At 40.2% G+C, this 23,910-nt stretch overlaps 1 protein-coding gene across 1 annotated transcript in view; it reads left to right on the plus strand.

The window, feature by feature from the left end:
• The window catches only part of RIIAD1 (regulatory subunit of type II PKA R-subunit domain containing 1), a 73,366-nt gene extending 56,714 nt beyond the window's left edge, over positions 1 to 16,652 (plus strand). The window contains exon 4 of the mRNA XM_053695469.1: positions 16,459 to 16,652. Coding sequence (XP_053551444.1) covers positions 16,459 to 16,529 — 71 coding nt within the window. The 3' untranslated portion in view covers positions 16,530 to 16,652. The remainder of the gene's footprint in view (positions 1 to 16,458) is intronic.
• The last annotated feature ends 7,258 nt before the right edge of the window (positions 16,653 to 23,910 follow it).

Genomic DNA, 23,910 nt, shown 5'->3' on the forward strand with positions numbered 1-23,910 from the left:
TTTGCCCAAATACTTCGACGTTGGGGCAAACCAGAGATAGATCTCATGGCGTCTCGACAGAACGCCAAGCTTCCTCGTTACGGGTCCAGATCCAGGGATCCGGGAGCGGTTCTGATAGATGCTTTGACAGCACCTTGGACCTTCGGGATGGCTTATGTGTTTCCACCCTTCCCGATGCTTCCTCGATTGATTGCCAGAATCAAACAGGAGAGAGCATCAGTGATTCTAATAGCGCCTGCATGGCCACGCAGGACTTGGTATGCAGATCTAGTGGACATGTCATCCTGTCCACCTTGGTCGCTACCTCTGAAACAGGACCTTCTGATCCAGGGTCCCTTCAAACATCAAAATCTAATTTCTCTGAAGCTGACTGCTTGGAAATTGAACGCTTGATTTTATCAAAACGTGGTTTTTCTGAGTCAGTTATTGATACCTTAATACAGGCTAGGAAGCCTGTTACCAGAAAGATTTACCATAAGATATGGCGCAAATACTTATATTGGTGCGAATCCAAGAGTTACTCATGGAGTAAGGTTAGGATTCCGAGGATATTGTCTTTTCTACAAGAAGGTTTAGAAAAGGGTTTATCCGCTAGTTCCTTAAAGGGACAGATTTCAGCTCTGTCCATTCTTTTACACAAACGTCTGTCAGAAGTTCCGGACGTTCAAGCTTTTTGTCAGGCTTTAGCTAGGATCAAGCCTGTGTTTAAAACTGTTGCTCCACCATGGAGTTTGAACTTAGTTCTTAATGTTTTACAGGGGGTTCCGTTTGAACCCCTTCATTCCATTGATATCAAGTTGTTATCTTGGAAAGTTCTGTTTTTAATGGCGATTTCCTCGGCTCGAAGAGTCTCTGAGTTATATGCCTTACATTGTGATTCTCCTTATCTGATTTTTCATTCAGACAAGGTAGTTCTGCGTACTAAACCTGGGTTCCTACCTAAGGTGGTCACTAACAGGAATATCAATCAAGAGATTGTGGTTCCATCTTTGTGTCCTAATCCTTCTTCGAAAAAGGAACGTCTGCTACACAATCTAGATGTAGTCCGTGCCCTGAAATTTTATCTACAGGCAACTAAGGATTTTCGACAAACGTCTTCCCTGTTTGTCGTTTATTCTGGTCAGAGGAGAGGTCAAAAAGCTTTGGCTACCTCTCTCTCCTTTTGGCTTCGTAGCATAATACGGTTAGCCTATGAGACTGCTGGACAGCAGCCTCCTGAAAGAATTACAGCACATTCTACTAGAGCTGTGGCTTCCACTTGGGCCTTTAAGAATGAGGCTTCTGTTGAACAGATTTGCAAGGCTGCAACTTGGTCTTCTCTTCATACTTTTTCCAAATTTTACAAATTTGACACTTTTGCTTCTTCGGAGGCTGTTTTTGGGAGAAAGGTTCTTCAGGCAGTGGTTCCTTCCGTATAAAGAGCCTGCCTGTCCCTCCCGTCATCCGTGTACTTTAGCTTTGGTATTGGTATCCCATAAGTAATGGATGATCCGTGGACTGGATACACTTAACAAGAGAAAACATAATTTATGCTTACCTGATAAATTTATTTCTCTTGTAGTGTATCCAGTCCACGGCCCGCCCTGTCACTTTAAGGCAGGTAATTTTTCCATTAAACTACAGTCACCACTGCACCCTATGGTTTTCCTTTCTCTGCATGTTTTCGGTCGAGTGACTGGTAATGGCAGTTAGGGGAGGAGCTATATAGCAGCTCTGCTGGGTGAATCCTCTTGCACTTCCTGTTGGGGAGGAGTTAATATCCCATAAGTAATGGATGATCCGTGGACTGGATACACTACAAGAGAAATAAATTTATCAGGTAAGCATAAATTATGTTATTTCACGTCTCCAACATCCATCATTCCTATCTCTTTTGATTGCACTACATTCTATCATTTACTATATTTCTTATATCACATGATCCTGCTATTAGTATCACTGATCACTTATTAATATTTATATTCAATACACGCATTTATATACTACATATACATTTGAACATTTATATTCTAACTTTTTTTATAGCCCACACAGTGATTTTTGACACCTATGCACTCTGCTCATTAGTTTTACACAGAGCGTAACACACACAGAATGTTCGTATCAGAATCTGATTTCTGGACAACTTTTTATTACACTCATTATATACCCAATATGTCAGTTAGTTTATTTGTGTTAATATAGAAACACATTTCTTAAAAATGATTTATGATTTTAGATTAAGAATTGAACTAGGACAGCAGTTGGGTTTTCTATATATATGTATGTTTCCCATCGGTTACATTGTGTCCTTTTTTTTTACATATTTTTACATTTTTAACATACCTATCAATCACCTAGATTACGAGTTTTGCGTTACAGCTTTTAACGCTGAAAAAATGGCAATTTAAGCATAATGGCCAGTAACGCATATTACGAGTCGTGCCGTTATAGCTATACCGCAAGCATTTTAGCCTGTATCGCAATGTCCATTCCGCACTCAAAAAAATGACGTTTTTGTGTGGGATTTTCATAGCGCCGGTATTACAGGTTATGCGGTCCGGCTAAAATGCTATACCGACAAGATCCATACCGCCATCTGAGACCAGTAGTTATGAGTTTTGCTAACAAAAATGTTTCACAAAACTCATAACTAAAATGTTACAAAGTACACTAACACCCATAAACTACCTATTAACCCCTAAACTGCCGCCCTCCTGCATTGCAAACACTATTTAAAACGTATTAACCCCACTATTAAATAAACCTATAACCCCTAATCTGCCGCCCCCAACATCGCTGTCACTATAATAAAGTTATTTACCCCTAAACCTCCAGCCTCCCACATCGCCGCCACTAAATAAACCTATTAACCCCTAAACCTCCGGCCTCCCTCATCGCCGCCACTAAATAAACCTATTAACCCCTAAACTGCCGGCCCCCACATCGCAAAACACAAAATTAAACTATTAACCCCTAAACTTAAACACCCCCCTAACTTTAAATTAAAATTACAATACTACTATCTTAAAATAAATAAAAACTTACCTGTGAAATAAAAATAAACCTAACATTAAACTATAAATGAACCTAACATAACTATTCTAATAAAATAAAAAATACTACCAATTAAAAAATGTAAATTACAAATTTAAAAAAACCTAACCCTACAAAAAAAATAAAAAATCTAAAATTTCAAAAAATAATAAACACTAACTTACGAAAAATAAAAAACACTAAACTTACAAATAATAATAAACTAAATTATCAAAAATAAAAACAATTACACCTAATCTAGTAGCCCTATAAAAATAAAAAGCCCCCTCAAAATAAAAACACCCCCTAGCCTACAATAAACTACCAATAGCCCTTAAAAGGGCCTTTTGTAAGGGCATTGCCCTAAGTTAAACAGCTCTTTTACCTGTAATATATTAACCCCTAAACCTAACCCTAAGTCTAACCCTAACCCTAAAATTGGCAAATTTTTGAAAAATTTGGGGACAATAGTAACACTGGAACTAACAACTATGCAGGATGAACCACTTTTTTATCACTCAATATAATAGTAATTTTTTTAAAAATACATAAAATTTTAAACAAACATTGGAAAATTATACAAAAAGACCCCTTTCTCAAAAACATAGTAGGCGACAAACCAAAGATTGTATAAAGAAGAGCGCCCACACTCAAAAACAAATTGGCACCTAGCAAAAAAAGTAAAACACAAAGTTTCACTAAAAGATACCAATTTACAAAGTAAATCTTACTTTCTGGATCATACAAATGTGGCAAAAGAGGATGCAACGCTTGTAAATACCTAGACACAAAAAAAACCTTCAGAATGAACACTACTGCAGAAGTATTTAACATTTCCAGACGCTTTAGTTGTGAGTCTAGCTATGCAGTATACCTCTTGAATTGTATTTCTGGGGTTCAGTACGTAGGTCGTACAATTAGGAAGATCCGTACACGCTGGGGGGAACATTTTCGCAACTATAAGAATTGCAAGAAAACTAAAATCAAACATAGTGTCCCAAATCACTGTGATATGGCACATGATGGCAAACATGACATTTTTAAATGTATTCCCATTGATTTTGTCCCTTCCACTGATTATGACTGTCTCTAGTCAAGCTTAGGCAGTGAGAAACCTTTTGGATACAAAAACTGAAAACCTTGTATCCCATGGGCCTAAATGCCAATGTGGATCTCGCTGCCTTGGCTTGACGGATATGTATTTATATACTTCCAGCATTTCATTACTCACCTTTATCCCTTTGCACTTCTTATTCTTACAAGGTTTTTGTTTTTCTCACTATCGTAATTTGCACTACCTTCACATACACAACATCTGCTCCTTTTTCATACACACAATAGTGCTTTTATTCTTTCATTCTTTTCTGTTTTCTTCCTCCTCCTTTTTTCTGACACAACATTATATCACAATATATTTCTTATCTCATCACAACATCACTTCTGCACATCAGACATATTTTCTCTTGTAAGATGCATCGAGTCCACGGATTCATCCTTTACTTGTGGGATATTCTCCTTCCCAACAGGAAGTGGCAAAGAGAGCACACAGCAGAGCTGTCCATATAGCTCCCCCTCTATCTCCACCCCCCAGTCATTCTCTTTGCCGGCTCTAAGCAATCGGAAGGGTAAAGTGAATGTGGTAGAATTGTAGTTTTTATTTTCTACAAGCAAGAGTTTGTTATTTTAAATGGTACCGGTGTGTACTATTTACTCTCTAGCAGAAAGGAGATGAAGATTTCTGCAGGGAGGAAGATGATTTTAGCATGTTGTAACTAAAATCCACTGCTGTTCCCACAAAGGACTGAGGAGTGCAAGAAAACTTCAGTTGGGGGGAACGGTTTGCAGGTTAGGCTGCAATATGGTATGTTCAGTCATTTATTTCTAGACAAGACTGTGATAATGCTAGAAAAGACTGATAATATCCCCATGAGGGAAGGGTAAGCTGTATTCAGAGACTAAGTATGGAATTTCAAGCTTACATAACAGGGCTAGTTTATGCTGGTTGACATTACTTTATGGCAAACGGTTTTTATTGAAAATATCGTTTTTTTGAGACACTTTGAAGGTTCCATTGGGTTTCTTTCAGGGGTTGTTACCCACATGGCTATTATTTAAACACTTGGGAGTGTTTCTTTAGGCCTCACAAGCACCGTAGTGAGGCGGGAGGGGCCTAATTTCGCGCCTCAGATGCGCAGTTATATTTGACTAGAAGTTCAGGCTGTTTCACATGGAGGGTCCTGCTGCAGTTTGAGGGCCTATAAGAAGCTTTTTCTTCACAAATCTGGTTCCTAAGGGCAGGTAGGGCCACAGCAGAGCTGTGGCAAGGTGCTGAACATTTTTTAACCGTTTTTTTTACTTACTGTCGATCCGGTTTGGGCATTAAGGGGTTAATCGTTTTTATTGCTAGTGGTGCAATCTTACTAATGCTTTAGATACATGCTGTAAAAATTTCGAAAAGTTTGCTGCATTTTTTCACTGTTTTGCAAAATTGTGTGCCTTTTTTTTCTCTTAAAGGCACAGTAACTTTTTTTTCAAAGTGTGTTTTTACTTGATTAAAGTGATTTCCAAGCCTGCTTGTTTTACTACTAGTCTGTTAAACATGTCTGACACCAAGGAAAATCCTTGTTCAATGTGTTTAGAAGCAATGGTGGAACCCCCTCTCAGAATGTGTCCCACTTGTACTGATATGTCTATACACTTTAAAGAACATATTGTTGCACTTAAAAATGTGGCCCAAGATGATTCTCAGACAGAAGGTAACGAGGTTAGCCCGTCAACCTCTCCCCAAGTGTCACAACCAGTTACGCCCGCTCAAGCGACGCCTAGCACCTCTAGTGCGTCTAACTCTTTTACCTTGCAAGACTTGGCGGCAGTTATGAATAATACCCTCTCAGTGTTCTTATCTAAACTGCCCGTGTTACCTGCAAAGCATGATAGCTCTGTTTTAAGAACAGATAGTGAGCATTCTGACGCTTTAGTAGCCTTATCCGATATACCCTCACAACGCTCTGAAGTTGGGGTGAGGGATGGGCTGTCTGAGGGAGAAATTTCCAATTCTGGAAAGGTTTCTCCTCAGACAGATTCAGATACGTTGGCTTTTAAACTTAAACTAGAACACCTCCACTTATTGCTCAGGGAAGTATTAGTTACTCTGGATGACTGCGACCCTATGGTGGTTCCAGAGAAATTGTGTAAAATGGACAAGTACCTAGAAGTTCCTGTTTACACTGATGTGTTCCTGGTCCCTAAGAGGATTGCGGATATCGTTACTAGGGCGTGGGATAGACCAGGTATTCCCTTCGTTCCCCCTCCTGTTTTTAAGAAGATGTTCCCCATATCTGACCCCATGCGGGACTCGTGGCAGACGGTCCCTAAGGTGGAGGGGGCTGTTTCTTCACTTGCTAAACGCACAACTATACCAATAGAAGACAGTTGTGCTTTTAAAGACCCTATGGATAAAAAATTAGAGGGTTTACTTAAGAAAAAATTTGTTCAACAAGGTTTTCTTCTCCAACCTATTGCGTGCATTGTTCCTGTAACTACTGCAGCTGCTTTCTGGTTCGAGTCGCTGGAAGATGCGCTCCAGACGGAGACCTCATATGAGGACATTATGGACAGAATTAAGGCTCTTAAGCTGGCTAATTCTTTTATCACAGATGCCGCTTTCCAACTAGCTAAGTTAGCGGCAAAGAATTCAGGTTTCGCCATTTTGGCGCGCAGGGCGCTATGGCTAAAGTCCTGGTCGGCCGATGTGTCGTCAAAATCTAAACTCTTGAACATCCCTTTCAAAGGAAAGACCCTTTTCGGGCCTGAATTGAAAGAGATTATTTCAGAAATCACTGGGGGAAAAGGCCATGCTCTCCCTCAGGACAAGTCCTTTAAGATAAAGAACAAACAAAATAATTTTTGTTCCTTTCGGAATTTCAGGAGCGGTCTCGCTTCATCCTCCCCTGCTGCAAAGCAAGAGGGTAATGCTTCACAACCCAGGTCAGCCTGGAAACCTTACCAGGGCTGGAACAAGGGTAAACAGGCCAAGAAGCCTGCAGCTGCCTCCAAGACAGCATGATGGGGTAGCCCCAGATCCGGAACCGGATCTAGTAGGGGGTGCAGACTCTCTCTCTTCGCTCAGGCCTGGGCAAGAGACGTACACGATCCCTGGGCCTCAGAGATTGTATCCCAGGGATATCTTCTAGAATTCAAGGACTCCCCTCCAAGGGGAAGGTTGCACATTTCTCGTCTGTCTACAGACCAGACAAAGAAAGAGGCGTTCTTACGCTGTGTAGAAGACCTACATACAATGGGAGTGATCCACCCAGTTCCATTTGCGGAACAAGGGCTGGGTTTTTACTCAAACCTGTTTGTGGTTCCCAAGAAAGAAGGAACTTTCAGACCAATCCTGGATCTCAAAATTCTAAACAAATTCCTCAGAGTCCCATCATTCAAGATGGAGACCATTCGGACAATCTTACCAATGATCCAGGAGGGTCAATATATGACCACCTTGGATCTGAAGGATGCGTATCTGCACATTCCTATCCACAAAGATCATCACCAGTTTCTCAGGTTCGCCTTTCTGGACAAGCATTATCAGTTTGTGGCTCTTCCTTTCGGGTTGGCCACTGCTCCCAGAATTTTCACAAAGGTGCTAGGGTCCCTCTTGGCGGTTCTAAGACCGCGGGGCATAGCAGTGGCGCCTTATCTAGACGACATCTTAATTCAGGCGTCGACTTTCCAAAGAGCCAAGTCTCACACGGAAATTGTATTGGCCTTTCTGAGGTCTCACGGGTGGAAGGTGAACATCAAAAAGAGTTCTCTCTCCCCCCTCACAAGAGTTTCCTTCCTAGGAACTCTAATAGACTTGGTAGAAATGAAAATATTTCTGACGGAGGTCAGAAAGTTAAAACTCTTAACCACTTGCCAAGCTCTTCATTCCATTCCTCGGCCATCTGTAACTCAGTGCATGGAGACAATCGGACTAATGGTAGCGGCAATGGACATATAGTCCCTTTTGCACGGATACACCTCAGACCACTGCAACTATGCATGCTCAAACAGTGGAATGGGGATTATGCAGATTTGTCTCCTCAAATACAGCTGGACCAGGGGATCAGAGATTCTCTTCTCTGGTGGTTGTCTCAGGATCACCTGTCTCAGGGAATGTGTTTCCGCAGACCAGAGTGGATCATCGTAACGACTGACGCCAGTCTGTTGGGCTGGGGTGCAGTCTGGGACTCCCTGAAAGCTCAGGGCTTATGGTCTCGGGAAGAAGCTCTTCTCCCGATAAACATTCTGGAACTGAGGGCGATATTCAACGCGCTTCAGGCATGGCCTCAGCTAGCTGCGGCCAAATTCATCAGATTTCAGTCGGACAACATTACGACTGTAGCTTACGTCAATCATCAAGGGGGAACAAGGAGTTCCCTAGCAATGACAGAAGTAACCAAAATAATCAGGTGGGTGGAGGATCACTCCTGCCATCTCTCAGCAATTCACATCCCAGGAGTAGACAACTGGGAGGCGGATTTCTAAGTCGTCAGACTTTTCACCCGGGGGAGTGGGAACTCCACCCGGAGGTATTTGCCCAGCTGACTCAGCTATGGGGCACTCCAGAATTGGATCTGATGGCGTCCCGTCAGAACACCAAACTTCCTCTTTACGGGTCCAGGTCCCGGGATCCCCAGGCGGTGCTGATAGATGCTCTAGCAGCGCCTTGGTCCTTCAATCTGGCCTATGTTTTTCCACCGTTTCCTCTCCTCCCTCGTCTGGTTGCCAGAATCAAGCAGGAGAGGGCTTCGGTGATTCTGATAGCGCCTGCGTGGCCACGCAGGACTTGGTATGCAGACCTAGTGGACATGTCATCCGTTCCACCATGGACTCTGCCAATGAGGCAGGACCTTCTACTTCAAGGTCCTTTCAAACATCCAAATCTAATTTCTCTGCGTCTGACTGCTTGGAGACTGAACGCCTAATTCTATCAAAGCGTGGTTTCTCTTAGTCGGTTATTGATACCCTGATTCAGGCTAGAAAGCCTGTCACCAGGAAAATCTACCATAAGATTTGGCGAAAATATCTTTTTTGGTGTGAATCCAAGGGTTACTCATGGAGTAAGATTAGGATTCCCAGGATATTGTCCTTTCTCCAAGAAGGATTGGAGAAAGGATTATCAGCTAGTTCCTTAAAAGGACAGATATCTGCTTTGTCTGTTCTTTTACACAAACGTCTGGCAGAGGTACCAGACGTTCAAGCGTTTAGTCAGGTTTTAGTCAGAATCAAGCCTGTTTATAGACCTGTGGCTCCGCCATGGAGTCTGAATTTAGTTCTTTCAGTTCTGCAAGGGGTTCCGTTTGAACGTTTACATTCCATAGACATTAAGCTTTTATCTTGGAAAGTTTTGTTTTTGGTAGCTATCTCTTCTGCTCGAAGAGTTTCAGAGTTATCTGCTTTACAGTGTGATTCACCTTACCTGGTTTTCCATGCAGATAAGGTAGTTTTGCGTACCAAACCCGGTTTTCTTCCTAAGGTTGTGTCTAATAAGAATATTAACCAGGAAATTGTTGTTCCTTCTCTGTGTCCTAAGCCTTCTTCGAAGAAGGAACGTCTGTTACACAATCTTGATGTGGTTCGTGCTTTAAAGTTCTATTTACAAGCAACTAAGGATTTCAGAAAAACATCTTCATTGTTTGTTATCTATTCTGGTAAGAGGAGAGGTCAGAAGGCGACTGCTACCTCTCTTTCCTTTTGGCTGAAAAGCATCATCCGTTTGGCCTATGAGACTGCTGGCCAGCAGCCTCCCGAAACAATTACTGCTCATTCTACCAGAGCAGTGGCTTCCACATGGGCTTTTAAAAATGAGGCTTCTGTTGAACAGATTTGTAAGGCAGCGACTTGGTCTTCGCTGCATACTTTTTCCAAATTTTACAAATTCGATACTTTTGCTTCTTTGGAGGCTATTTTTGGGAGAAAGGTTTTACAAGCAGTGGTGCCTTCCGTTTAAGGTACCTGTCTTGTCCCTCCCTTCATCCGTGTCCTAAAGCTTTAGTATTGGTATCCCACAAGTAAAGGATGAATCCGTGGACTCGATACATCTTACAAGAGAAAACAGAATTTATGCTTACCTGATAAATTACTTTCTCTTGTGATGTATCGAGTCCACGGCCCGCCCTGGCTATTAAGTCAGGTAGATTTTTTGTTTAAACTACAGTCACCACTGCACCCTATGGTTTCTCCTTTTTCTTCCTAACATTCGGTCGAATGACTGGGGGGTGGAGCTAGAGGGGGAGCTATATGGACAGCTCTGCTGTGTGCTCTCTTTGCCACTTCCTGTTGGGAAGGAGAATATCCCACAAGTAAAGGATGAATCCGTGGACTCGATACATCACAAGAGAAAGTAATTTATCAGGTAAGCATAAATTCTGTTTATGTGCTTTTTCAATTCCTTTTATTTCATGTCTCCAACATCCATCATTCCTATCTCTTTTGATTGCACTACTAACGTTTTTGTGTGGGATTTTCATAGAGCTGGTATTACAGGTTATGCGGACCGGCTAAAATGCTATACCAACAAGATCCATACCGCCATCTGAGACCAGTAGTTATGAGTTTTGCTCAACAAAAATGTTTCACAAAACTCATAACTAAAATGTTACAAAGTACACTAACACCCATAAACTACCTATTAACCCCTAAACCGCCGCCCTCCTGCATTGCAAACACTATTTAAAACGTATTAACCCCTAATCTGCCGTCCACCCACATCATGACTATTAAATAAACCTATAACCCTTAATCCGCCGCCCCCAACATCGCTGACACTATAATAAAGTTATTTACCCCTAAACCTCCGGCCTCCCACATCACCGCCACTAAATAAACCTATTAACCCCTAAACCTCCGGCCTTCCACATCGCCGCCACTAAATAAACCTATTAACCTCTAAACTGCCGGCCCCCACATCGCAAAACACAAAATTATTAACCCCTAAACCTAAACACCCCCCTAACTTTAAATTAAAATTACAATACAACTATCTTAAAATAAATAAAAACTTACCTGTGAAATAAAAATAAACCCAATTTTAAACTATAAATGAACCTAACATAACTTTTCTAATAAAATAAAAAATACTACCAATTAAAAAATCTAAATTACAAATTTAAAAAAACCTAACACTACAAAAAAATTTAAAAAATCTAAAATTACAAAAAATAATAAACACTAAATTACGAAAAATAAAAAAACACTAAACTTACAAAACATAATAAACAAAATTATCAAAAATAAAAACAATTACACCTAATCTAATTGCCCTATAAAAATAAAAAAAACCCTCAAAATAAAAACACCCCCTAGCCTACAATAAACTACCAATAGCCCTTAACCCTTTAAGGACACAGCTTTCAGTTTGCTCAATTGTTTTATGATGGAAAAATTCCGTCATATGTCCTTAAGAGGTTAAAATGGCATTTTGTAAGGGCATTGCCCTAAGTTAAACAGCTCTTTTACCTGTAAAAAAATGCAAAGTCCCCCCAACAGTTAAACCCACCACCCAACTAACCCCCCCCCCCCAAAAAAAACTAACTCAAAAAAAAACCTAAGATTTCATTGCCCCTAAAGGGGCATTTGTATGGGCATTCAGCTCTTTTAAAAAAGCCCAAAGCTCTAATCTAAAAAAAAAGAAAAATGAAAAAAACAACCTAACACTAACCCCAGAATATCTACTCATGGTTCCTGAAATCCGGACATCCATCTCCATCCTGGCGTTGAGAAGTCTTCATCCAGGTGGCGATATCTTTGTCCTGGCGGCGCAGAGCAGAGACATCCTGGAAGCAGAAGACATCCTGTGCAGTGCGTCCTCTTCATTTGCATTCCTATTGGCTGATTTGATTCTTCAAATTCAAATCAGCCATAGGATGAGAGATTCTAAAATCCTATTGGTTGTTCAAAACAGCCAATAGGATGAGAGCTAGTGAAATTCTATTGGCTGATTTGAACAATAGGCTGGGGTTTTTTTTAGATTAGGGCTTTGGACTTTTTAAAAAGAGCTGAATGCCCTTTTAAGGGCAATGAAAAAGAGCTGAATGCCATTTTAAGGGCAATTCTCATACAAATGCCCCTTTAGGGGCAATGGGTAGCTTAGGTTTTTTTTAGAGTTAAGTTTTTTATTTTGGGGGGTTGGTTGGGTGGTGGGTTTTACTGTTGGGGGGACTTGTATTTTTTTTACAGGTAAAAGAGCTGTTTAACTTAGGGCAATGCCCTACAAAAGGCCCTTTTAAGGGCTATTGGTAGTTTATTGTAGTTTGGGGGGGCTTTTTTATTTTTATAGGGCTATTAGATTAGGTGTAGTTGTTTTTATTTTTGATAATTTTGTTTATTATTTTTTGTAAGTTTAGTGTTTTTTATTTTTCGTAATTTAGTGTTTATTATTTTTTGTAATTTTACATTTTTTAATATTTTCGTAGTGTTAGGTTTTTTTAAATTTGTAGTTAAATTTTTTTTAATTGGTAGTATTTTTTTATTTTATTAGAATAGTTATGTTAGGTTAATTTATAGTTTAATGTTAGGTTTATTTTTATTTCACAGGTAAGTATTATTTATTTTAAGATAGTTATATTTTAATTTAAAGTTAGGGGGTGTTAGGTTTAGGGGTTAATAGTTTAATGTATTGTTTTGCGATGTGGGGGGCTGACGGTTTAGGGGTTAATAGGTTTATTTAGTGGCAGCGATGTGGGAGGCCGGAGATTTAGGGGTTAATAACTTTATTATAGTGGCGGCGATGTTGGGTAGCGGCGGAATAAGGGTTAATAACTTTATAATAGTTGGCGGCGATGTCGGAAGAAGCAGATTAGGGGTTAATAACTTTATTTAGGTGTCTGCGATGTTGGGGGCGGCAGATTAAGGGTGTTTAGACTATGGGTTTATGTTAGGGTGTTAGGTTTAAACGTAACTTTTTATTCCCCATAGACATCAATGGGGTTGCGTTACAGAAATTTTTCATTCCGCACTTCAGGTGTTAGTTTTTTTTTCTAATATTCTCTCCCCATTGATGTCTATGGGAGAAAGCGTGCACGAGCATGTCAAAGCAGCCCTTGGATTTTGTGCGGTATGGAGCTTAACGCCACCATATCGCACGCACAAGGAGACTTTTCAGTAACTCGTAATGGCAGCGCTATGGAGAGTGAAATAACGCAACTTTTTTGCCGTTAGTCTCGCACCCTGTTTAGCGCAAAACTCATAATCTAGCTGAATTTTACTTTTAGTTCTATTAGAGTAATATTAAAGGGACACTAAACCCAAAAAAATTATTTCGTGATTCAGAAAGAGAATTCAATTTTAAACAACTTTACCATTTACTTCTATTATCTAATATGCTTTATTTTTTAGATATCCTTTGTTAAAGAATTAGCAATGCACATGGGTGAGCCAATAACACGAGGCATCTATGTGCAGGCACCAATCAGCAGCTACTGAGCCTATCTAGATATGCTATTCAGCAAAGAATATCAAGAGAATGAAGCAAAATAGATAATAGAAGTAAATTAGAAAGTTGTTTAAAATGGCATGCTTTATCTAAATCACGAAAGAAAAAATGTGGGTTTAATGTCCCTTTAAGTCTAGCGGTTTTGAACTCCTGTATTAACTACTTTCGGGTCATTTTTAGATTTAAATAGTGCTGACTGAATATTTGTTTTTATGCCTGATGAAACAGCCTTCTGTTTTGGCCGAGAAATGCGTTGTAATGTTTTAATAAAGAAACCTTTTACCACAACATGGTTTTGTGGTTGTACAGACGTCTATACAAAGACTTTCTACCTGAAGCCGCACAGGTTTTTTTTTCCTGCAAACTTCGCTCTCTACTTTTGTCTCCCATGTTAGCCATACCAGTCACGGTGATACAGCGTGTGGAAGACTGCCAGCTACAGATACCAGCGGGGACTATTACCAGACGCCGCACCTGCTTTACCTGTGATATCCGCATCCACAGTGTACTGACTGCTGTTGAATGTCAGCCTGCTTGTATGCAACTTATCGATCTTACGTGCCACCTGTGTTGTGCGTAGTGTCCATACACCTGCAACATTTCGATAAACACCTTGTTTTACAAACTACACTATAAGGCGCCCTTTGTCTTTCTTATATCTTTGTACAGCATAACCACAACACCGTGGGATACAAGAGGAGCTTGCTGTTCACAATACAATCTGTTTTGCTTCACCAAACCTATCATCGTTATATAAATTTGTATTCATATTATACATATATTGTATTATTTTTTATTTATTTTACTCGAGAAAGTTGTTATTATCTATTATCCTCATTTTCTGTCAGACGCACTCCCTTTTAGATATCCTTTGAGATATCGTTTAAGGACATAGGAATGTGAAATATTAATATTTTCATGTTGTGTTAGCGCACTTGAGACTATGCGATAAGGTTTGTGCAAGAGTGTTTTTCTTTTCTCCATTAACTTCTAAGGGGGAATGTGTGAACATGCAAGCGATATTCTAACTTCAGCTTTTTGCGCTCGTTGGGTAAGCGCTCAAACGAAAACAGTTTTCATTCAACTTGTAATATGAGCACAATCCGACGAACACAAAAGCTCACTTTTAGTGCAATTAATGCTCAAGCAGAACCATTAATTAGCACTCCACTTGTAATCTGGCGTATTATAAGTAAATTAAAAGTTGTTTAAAATTGCATGTTCTATCTAAATAATGAAAGTTTCTTTTTGGCTTTACTGTCCTTTACCATATATATAAAAATATATAGATACATACAGGTATACCTCACTTTACAGCGCTTCGCTAATACAGCGCTTTGTGGAGCTGAAGTTCAACCTCCAAATATTTGAAACAGTGCTGTAATCTTCGTGAGATTGCGAGAAAAGTGACTGGCACCATTTTGTTATGTGCAGTTCACTTTGTTTACAGCATTACAGTGCAATCTGTGTCTCAGTATTATAGTCTGGCAAATTTTACTACAGTAATTGTCACTACAGGTAACCCTCAGTTTACGCCGGGGTTAGGTTCCAGAAGGAATGGTTGTAAATCGAAACCATTGTAAATTGAAACCCAGTTTATAATGTAAGTCAATGGGAAGTGAGGGAGATAGGTTCCAGGCCCCTCTCAAAATTGTCATAAGTAACACCTAATACATTTTTTTTTTAAAGCTTTGAAATGAAGACTTTAAATGCTAAACAGAATTATAAACCTAATAAAATAATCACACAACACAGAATATATCATTAAAATAAGTTAAATGAACAAAAACATTTGCTAAACAGCATTATAAACCTAATAAAATAATCACACAACACAGACTTCACTTGCATTTTTCTGCAAACAGTTCTTTCTATGCATTCCAATCTGGACTGATTTATAGACAGGAAGATCTTGTTCCTTTGAAATCTGCTCGATAGCTCAGGTCTGGTTAAACTAATTAATTTCAGCTTGTTTGGCTTTGCTGCAACACAAGCGGACAGCTTCACCTACTGGCTATTTTAATAAATGCACTGCTTCTCAATGCTTTTCAATAGCAGTCACATGACTGGAAAAAAAGGTTCTTATTCTGAAATGGTGTAAATTGAACCGTTGTAAAACAAGGGCCACATGTATTTTACAGGTACAGTATTTATTGAATACTGTGCTGTGCTAGTGTTAAACTAAACATAGCAATATTGCACCTCTAATATATGTTAGTTTAAACATGTTTTTAAGTTTTTAAACACACTGTCAAGTGAAAAGAAAGCTAAAACTGCCTTGTTTCACTTTAAGGCGGTTTTCACTTTACAGCGGGGCTCCGGTCCCTAACCCGCTGTATGAGCGGGGTATACCTGTAGTACAAAGCCAGGGTGAATAATTCAAATTCCGTGTGAATCTTTTTCTGTTCATCATCTCTAAAAAAAATCTTTGTCAAGTATCATAAATTACAGATTTTAAGTTTTAATAATTATTGTTATTATCATTACCGGAAATAACAGATTTGCAAATAATTTTATGCTGCAACACAAGCATATTCCTAAAGTATTTGTTTTTTCTTATAGTGGGGCTTTGCATTTCCTCACAACCAAATGCATTTCAATACAACGTTCTGTGTTTATTGGACTATATTTGATAGAAATGCCAGAAAGTGCTGCAGATATTTTCTTGTTTTCTAATAGATTAACTATAAATGTGTATATATCCAGATGTTGACTGTGCAGAACCCAACACATAAGCATAGAAGCGCAACTTGTATAATACATATTTGATGGTTACAGAGGCAAGATAGAAAAACAGATTTTCTTTAAAATGGCCATAATATTTAAAATCTATGATTTGTTTAGCTAATTATGCAGAGTACATTCTGATTAATTATCTTCTTTCTAACTGTAGAAATTTGTATTATATAGTTTTGCAGACGGTTTCACAGCAGCATAACCACTCCTGTTATTGTCTGATGTTTCAGAGTACTTCACAGATCCAATTGTGGCCAACAGGATTTGGGAGAAGATGAGAGAAGTAGAGACTGCCAAATAGAATGACTGATTTCCACTGAATGGAAACAGAGAGTGTTGGACTTTACAGAGATCTGGGCCCTGCTGATAAACTAAATAATCTAATTTTGTGACAGACTTGAATAAACTATGGTTCTTTATATCATACTAATCTTCACAGATTACTGTGCTGTCATACATCACATTATATTGCTCTTACAAGCTTTGAATGTTTGGTTGATCATTGATATCCCCCTCCCCCGCTTTATACCACGTGAGCCTGTGTGATTCTTATAGCAGATTCACAATTGTGGTTTGAGAACATATGCACAGGTTAGGAAATTAGTCTCATTTGTAAAGCTGAAATCAATCTTCTTGAGCCAGACAACGGATCAATCCACTCATTTTCAAGTGGAAATTAAACTTTAGAATTCCAACCTTCAGTCTTTTGTCTGAAAGTTCAACTTGCAATCAATTAAAGCAGTGGACCTTCAGAACAGCATATTGGTTTGTATTATGTAAGGATATAGTAAAATAGTGTGCCATAGTGAGCATTCTAAAAGTTCCCTATTAGAATATCCTCCTCAAACAGATGAAACATTTGGCACAAAAAGTCTAAAGAGTTTCATGGGATTAAGAAGGGTTGTCTAGAACAGTGTTTCTCAACTCCAGTCCTCAGGACCCTTAACAGGCTATATTAATTATATCTTAACTAGAGCACAGGTGAAATAATCAGATGATCAGTAGCCATGGTTACTAACCTGCTCTCAACCTTTAGATGATTATTTCACTTGTGCTTTAGTATTAGATATAATGAAACTCTGAACTGTTAAGGGTCCTGAGGACTGGAGTTGAGAAACACTGGTCTAGAAGTAGCCATGGTGGGACCAAACCTCAATCCAGATCCTCTTTGTCTGTGTCATGATGGGACTGATACAATCCAAAAGAAGAAAATGATATAACGGCTCTTAAACACAAACAATGCTTTATTCAATTAAAAAATTGGTAATAACCACCGATGGCTGCACAACATACAAAACATGTTAAAAACAGAAGAGCTCAACACATATCCCAGGCACTTTAATTGAATAAAGCATTGTTTGTGTTTAAGAGCCGTTCTAGCCTTTTCTTCTTTTGGATTGTTGCAATTTTGAACTTAGCTATTGGGCTCTTTTTAACATCAGTCGAGACACTGAAGTTTTCACAGAAACCAGAAGTAACACTTTATCCGGCCGGTCTGTTTGGGGCAATCCAGAGTCAGTTTGGCGGAGCGTGTAAAACACAGATTAAGTGTTATCCTCACAGAGGTTGTGCGGCTAAACTCCTGCAAACCGGATCATTGCCCAAGAAGATTCTGCAAGTGGATGACCGTTAGTTTGGCGGTGCATGTAAAACACTGTAGAAGTGTAATCCTGGGTATAGGTTTTGCGGCTGAACTTCTGCACACCAGATTATTGCATATGAAGACACCGTAAGTGATTTATATTTACTCTTACTGCACAGTTGTTCTTCCTTTTCATTTCTACTGGGGCATAAGCATATCTAGCAAAAGGATATTGTATACTTGTCAAGTCATTTAAAGTGAGGCAGGGCTAGTGCTGTATACGCTATTGTTGCTAATGATGGGACTGATACCTATTAACAACACACTGTGCTGCTAGTGGCCCAGAACAGATATAAACTTGCACTCCCTGTGAAAGCCGTAAGCTCAATGGTTATTTAGGCTCACCAGAGGAATTTATAATGGATAAAAAGAGCATCTCATTACTTTCCAGAGCTTGTCACAAAGCGGGAGCCGTCTGCCCTGTTTATATGATTTTAATTTCTCCAACATTGGTGTGTCCGGTCCACGGCGTCATCCTTACTTGTGGGATATTCTCTTCCCCAACAGGAAATGGCAAAGAGTCCCAGCAAAGCTGGTCACATGATCCCTCCTAGGCTCCGCCCACCCCAGTCATTCTCTTTGCCGTTGCACAGGCAACATCTCCACGGAGATGGTTAAGAGTTTTTTGTAGTTTTATTCTTCTATCAAGTGTTTGTTATTTTAAAATAGTGCTGGTATGTACTATTTACTCTGAAACAGAAAAGGATGAAGATATCTGTTTGTAAGAGGAAGATGATTTTTAGCAGACAGTAACTAAAATCGATTGCTGTTTCCACACAGGACTGTTGAGATGAAGTAACTTCAGTTGGGGGAAACAGTTAGCAGTCTTTTCTGCTTAAGGTATGACTAGCCATATTTCTAACAAGACCATGTAATGCTGGAAGGCTGTCATTTCCCCTCATGGGGACCGGTAAGCCATTTTCTTAGTTAAACATAAAAGAATAAAGGGCTTCAAAAAGGGCTTAAAAACTGGTAGACATTTTTCTGGGCTAAAACAATTGCTTTACTAGGCATATTATGCAGATTCTAACTAATTATTGGTATTATAATCTTGGGGAACGTTTAGAAAAACGGCAGGCACTGTGTTGGACACCTTTTTCAGATGGGGGCCTTTCTAGTTATAGACAGAGCCTCATTCTGGGACTGTATAGGGGTTAAATGTAAAAATGGCTCCGGTTCTGTTAATTTAAGGGTTAAAGCTCTGAAATTTGGTGTGCAATACTTTTAATGCTTTAAGACACTGTGGTGAAATTTTGGTGAATTTTGAACAATTCCTTCATACTTTTTCACATATTCAGTAATAAAGTGTTTTCAGTTTGAAATTTAAAGTGACAGTAACGGTTTTATTTTAAAACGTTTTTTGTGCTTTGTTGACAAGTTTAAGCCTGTTTAACATGTCTGTACCATCAGATAAGCTATGTTCTATATGTATGAAAGCCAATGTGTCTCCCCATTTAAATTTATGTGATAATTGTGCCATAGTGTCCAAACAAAGTAAGGACAGTAATGCAACAGATAATGATATTGCCAAAGATGATTCCTCAAATGAGGGGAGTAAACATGATACTACATCATCCCCTACTGTGTCTACACCAGTTATGCCCACACAGGAGGCCCCTAGTACATCTAGTGCGCCAATACTTATTACCATGCAACAATTAACGGCTGTAATGGATAACTCCATAGCAAATCTTTTATCCAAAATGCCTACTTATCAGAGAAAGCGCGATTGCTCTGTTTTAAACACTGAAGAGCAAGAGGACGCTGATGATAACTGTTCTGACATACCCTCACACCAATCTCAAGGGGCCATGAGGGAGGTTTTGTCTGATGGAGAAATTTCAGATTCAGGAAAAATTTCTCATCAAGCTGAACCTGATGTTGTGACATTTAAATTTAAATTAGAACATCTCCGTGCACTGCTTAAGGAGGTGTTATCTACTCTGGATGATTGTGACAATTTGGTCATTCCAGAGAAATTATGTAAGATGGACAAGTTCCTAGAGGTTCCGGTGCCCCCCGACGCTTTTCCTATACCCAAGCGGGTGGCGGACATAGTAAATAAAGAGTGGGAAAGGCACGGCATACCTTTTGTTCCCCCCCCTATATTTAAGAAATTATTTCCTATAGTCGACCCCAGAAAGGACTTATGGCAGACAGTCCCCAAGGTCGAGGGGGCGGTTTCTACTCTAAACAAACGCACTACTATTCCTATCGAAGATAGTTGTGCTTTCAAAGATCCTATGGATAAGAAATTAGAGGGTTTGCTTAAAAAGATTTTTGTACAGCAAGGTTACCTTCTACAACCAATTTCATGCATTGTTCCTGTCACTACGGCAGCGTGTTTCTGGTTCGAGGAACTAGAAAAATCGCTCAGTAAAGAATCTTCGTATGAGGAGGTTATGGACAGAGTTCAAGCACTTAAATTGGCTAACTCTTTTGTTTTAGATGCCGCTTTGCAATTAGCTAGATTAGCGGCGAAAAATTCAGGGTTTGCTGTCGTGGCGCGCAGAGTGCTTTGGCTAAAGTCTTGGTCAGCGGATGTGTCTTCCAAGACAAAATTGCTTAACATTCCTTTCAAAGGTAAAACATTATTTGGACCTGATTTGAAAGAGATTATTTCAGACATCACTGGGGGAAAGGGCCACGCCCTCCCACAGGATAGGTCTTTTAAGGCTAATAATAAGCCTAATTTTCGTCCCTTTCGCAGAAACGGACCAGTCTCTAATTCTGTATCCTCTAAGCAAGAGGGTAATACTTCACAACCCAAACCAGCCTGGAAACCAATGCAAGGCTGGAACAAGGGTAAGCAGGCCAAGAAGCCTACCACTGCTACCAAAACAGCATGAAGGGATAGCCCCCGATCCGGGACCGGATCTAGTGGGGGGCAGACTTTCTCTCTTTGCTCAGGCTTGGGCAAGAGATGTTCAGGATCCTTGGGCGCTAGAAATAGTTTCTCAAGGTTATCTCCTGGAATTCAAGGAACTACCCCCAAGGGGAAGGTTCCACAGGTCTCAATTATCTTCAAACCAAATAAAGAGACAGGCATTCTTACATTGTGTAGAAGACCTGTTAAAGATGGGAGTGATACATCCAGTTCCAATAAGAGAACAAGGAATGGGATTTTATTCCAATCTGTTCATAGTTCCCAAAAAAGAGGGAACATTCAGACCAATTTTGGATCTAAAGATCCTAAACAAATTTCTCAGGGTACCATCGTTCAAAATGGAAACTATTCGAACGATCCTACCTACTATTCAGGAAAATCAATTTATGACTACCGTGGATTTAAAGGATGCGTACCTACATATTCCTATCCACAAGGAACATCATCAGTTCCTAAGGTTCGCTTTTCTGGACAAGCATTACCAGTTTATGGCACTTCCATTTGGATTAGCCACTGCTCCAAGGATTTTCACAAAGGTACTAGGGTCCCTTCTAGCGGTTCTAAGACCAAGGGGAATTGCAGTAGTACCTTACTTGGACGACATCCTGATTCAAGCGTCGTCCCTGTCAAAAGCAAAGGCTCATACGGACATCGTCCTAGCCTTTCTCAGATCTCACGGATGGAAGGTGAAAAAAGAAAAAAGTTCTCTGTCCCCGTCAACAAGAGTTCCCTTCTTGGGAACAATAATAGATTCCTTAGAAATAAGGATTTTTCTGATAGAGGTCAGAAAATCAAAACTTCTAAGCTCTTGTCAAGTACTTCATTCTGTTCCTCGTCCTTCCATAGCGCAGTGCATGGAAGTAATAGGATTGATGGTTGCAACAATGGACATAGTTCCTTTTGCACGAATTCATCTAAGACCATTACAACTGTGCATGCTCAGACAGTGGAATGGGGATTATACAGACTTGTCTCCGACGATTCAAGTAGATCAAAAGACCAGAGATTCACTCCGTTGGTGGCTGACCCTGGACAATCTGTCACAGGGAATGAGCTTCCGCAGACCAGAGTGGGTCATTGTCACGACCGACGCCAGCCTAGTGGGCTAGGGCGCGGTCTGGGAATCCCTGAAAGCTCAGGGTCTATGGTCTCGGGAAGAGTCTCTTCTCCCGATAAACATTCTGGAACTGAGAGTGATATTCAATGCTCTCAGAGCTTGGCCTCAACTAGCAAAGGCCAAATTCATAAGGTTTCAGTCAGACAACATGACGACCGTTGCATATATCAATCATCAGGGGGGAACAAGGACTTCCCTGGCGATGAAAGAAGTGACCAAGATAATTCAATGGGCGGAGGATCACTCCTGCCACTTGTCTGCGATCCACATCCCAGGAGTGGAAAATTGGGAAGCGGATTTTCTGAGTCGTCAGACATTCCATCCGGGGGAGTGGGAACTCCATCCGGAAATCTTTGCCCAAATAACTCAATTATGGGGCATTCCAGACATGGATCTGATGGCGTCTCGTCAGAACTTCAAGGTTCCTTGCTACGGGTCCAGATCCAGGGATCCCAAGGCGACCCTAGTAGATGCACTAGTAGCACCTTGGACCTTCAACCTAGCTTATGTATTCCCACCGTTTCCTCTCATCCCCAGGCTGGTAGCCAGGATCAATCAGGAGAGGGCCTCGGTGATCTTGATAGCTCCTGCGTAGCCACGCAGGACTTGGTATGCAGACCTGGTGAATATGTCATCGGCTCCACCATGGAAGCTACCTTTGAGACAGGACCTTCTTGTTCAGGGTCCATTCGAACATCCGAATCTGGTTTCCCTCCAACTGACGGCTTGGAGATTGAACGCTTGATTTTATCAAAGCGTGGGTTTTCAGATTCTGTAATAGATACTCTGATTCAGGCTAGAAAGCCTGTAACTAGAAAAATTTACCATAAAATATGGAAAAAATATATCTGTTGGTGTGAATCTAAAGGATTCCCATGGAACAAGATAAAAATTCCTAAGATTCTATCCTTTCTACAAGAAGGTTTGGAGAAAGGATTATCTGCAAGTTCTCTGAAGGGACAGATCTCTGCTTTATCTGTTTTACTTCACAAAAGACTGGCAGCTGTGCCAGATGTTCAAGCATTTGTTCAGGCTCTGGTTATGATCAAGCCTGTTTACAGACCTTTGACTCCTCCCTGGAGTCTAAATCTAGTTCTTTCAGTTCTTCAAGGGGTTCCGTTTGAACCCTTACATTCCGTAGATATTAAGTTATTATCTTGGAAAGTTTTGTTTTTGGTTGCAATTTCTTCTGCTAGAAGAGTTTCAGAGTTATCTGCTCTGCAGTGTTCTCCGCCCTATCTGGTGTTCCATGCAGATAAGGTGGTTTTGCGTACTAAGCCTGGTTTTCTTCCGAAAGTTGTTTCCAACAAAAATATTAACCAGGAGATAGTTGTACCTTCTTTGTGTCCGAATCCAGTTTCAAAGAAGGAACGTTTGTTACAAAATTTGGACGTAGTCCGTGCTCTAAAATTCTATTTAGAGGCTACTAAAGATTTCAGAAAAACATCTTCCTTGTTTGTTGTTTATTCTGGTAAAAGGAGAGGTCAAAAAGCGACTTCTACCTCTCTTTCCTTTTGGCTTAAAAGCATTATCCGATTGGCTTATGAGACTGCCGGACGGCAGCCTCCTGAAAGAATCACAGCTCACTCCACTAGGGCTGTGGCTTCCACATGGGCCTTCAAGAACGAGGCTTCTGTTGACCAGATATGTAAGGCAGCGACTTGGTCTTCACTGCACACTTTTGCCAAATTTTACAAATTTGATACTTTTGCTTCTTCGGAGGCTATTTTTGGGAGAAAGGTTTTGCAAGCCGTGGTGCCTTCCATTTAGGTGACCTGATTTGCTCCCTCCCTTCATCCGTGTCCTAAAGCTTTGGTATTGGTTCCCACAAGTAAGGATGACGCCGTGGACCGGACACACCAATGTTGGAGAAAACAGAATTTATGCTTACCTGATAAATTACTTTCTCCAACGGTGTGTCCGGTCCACGGCCCGCCCTGGTTTTTTAATCAGGTCTGATGAATTATTTTCTCTAACTACAGTCACCACGGTATCATATGGTTTCTCCTATATATATTTCCTCCTGTCCGTCGGTC

The sequence above is a fragment of the Bombina bombina genome, chromosome 1, assembly GCF_027579735.1.
Source record: "Bombina bombina isolate aBomBom1 chromosome 1, aBomBom1.pri, whole genome shotgun sequence".
Classification (NCBI taxonomy): Eukaryota; Metazoa; Chordata; class Amphibia; order Anura; family Bombinatoridae; genus Bombina; species Bombina bombina.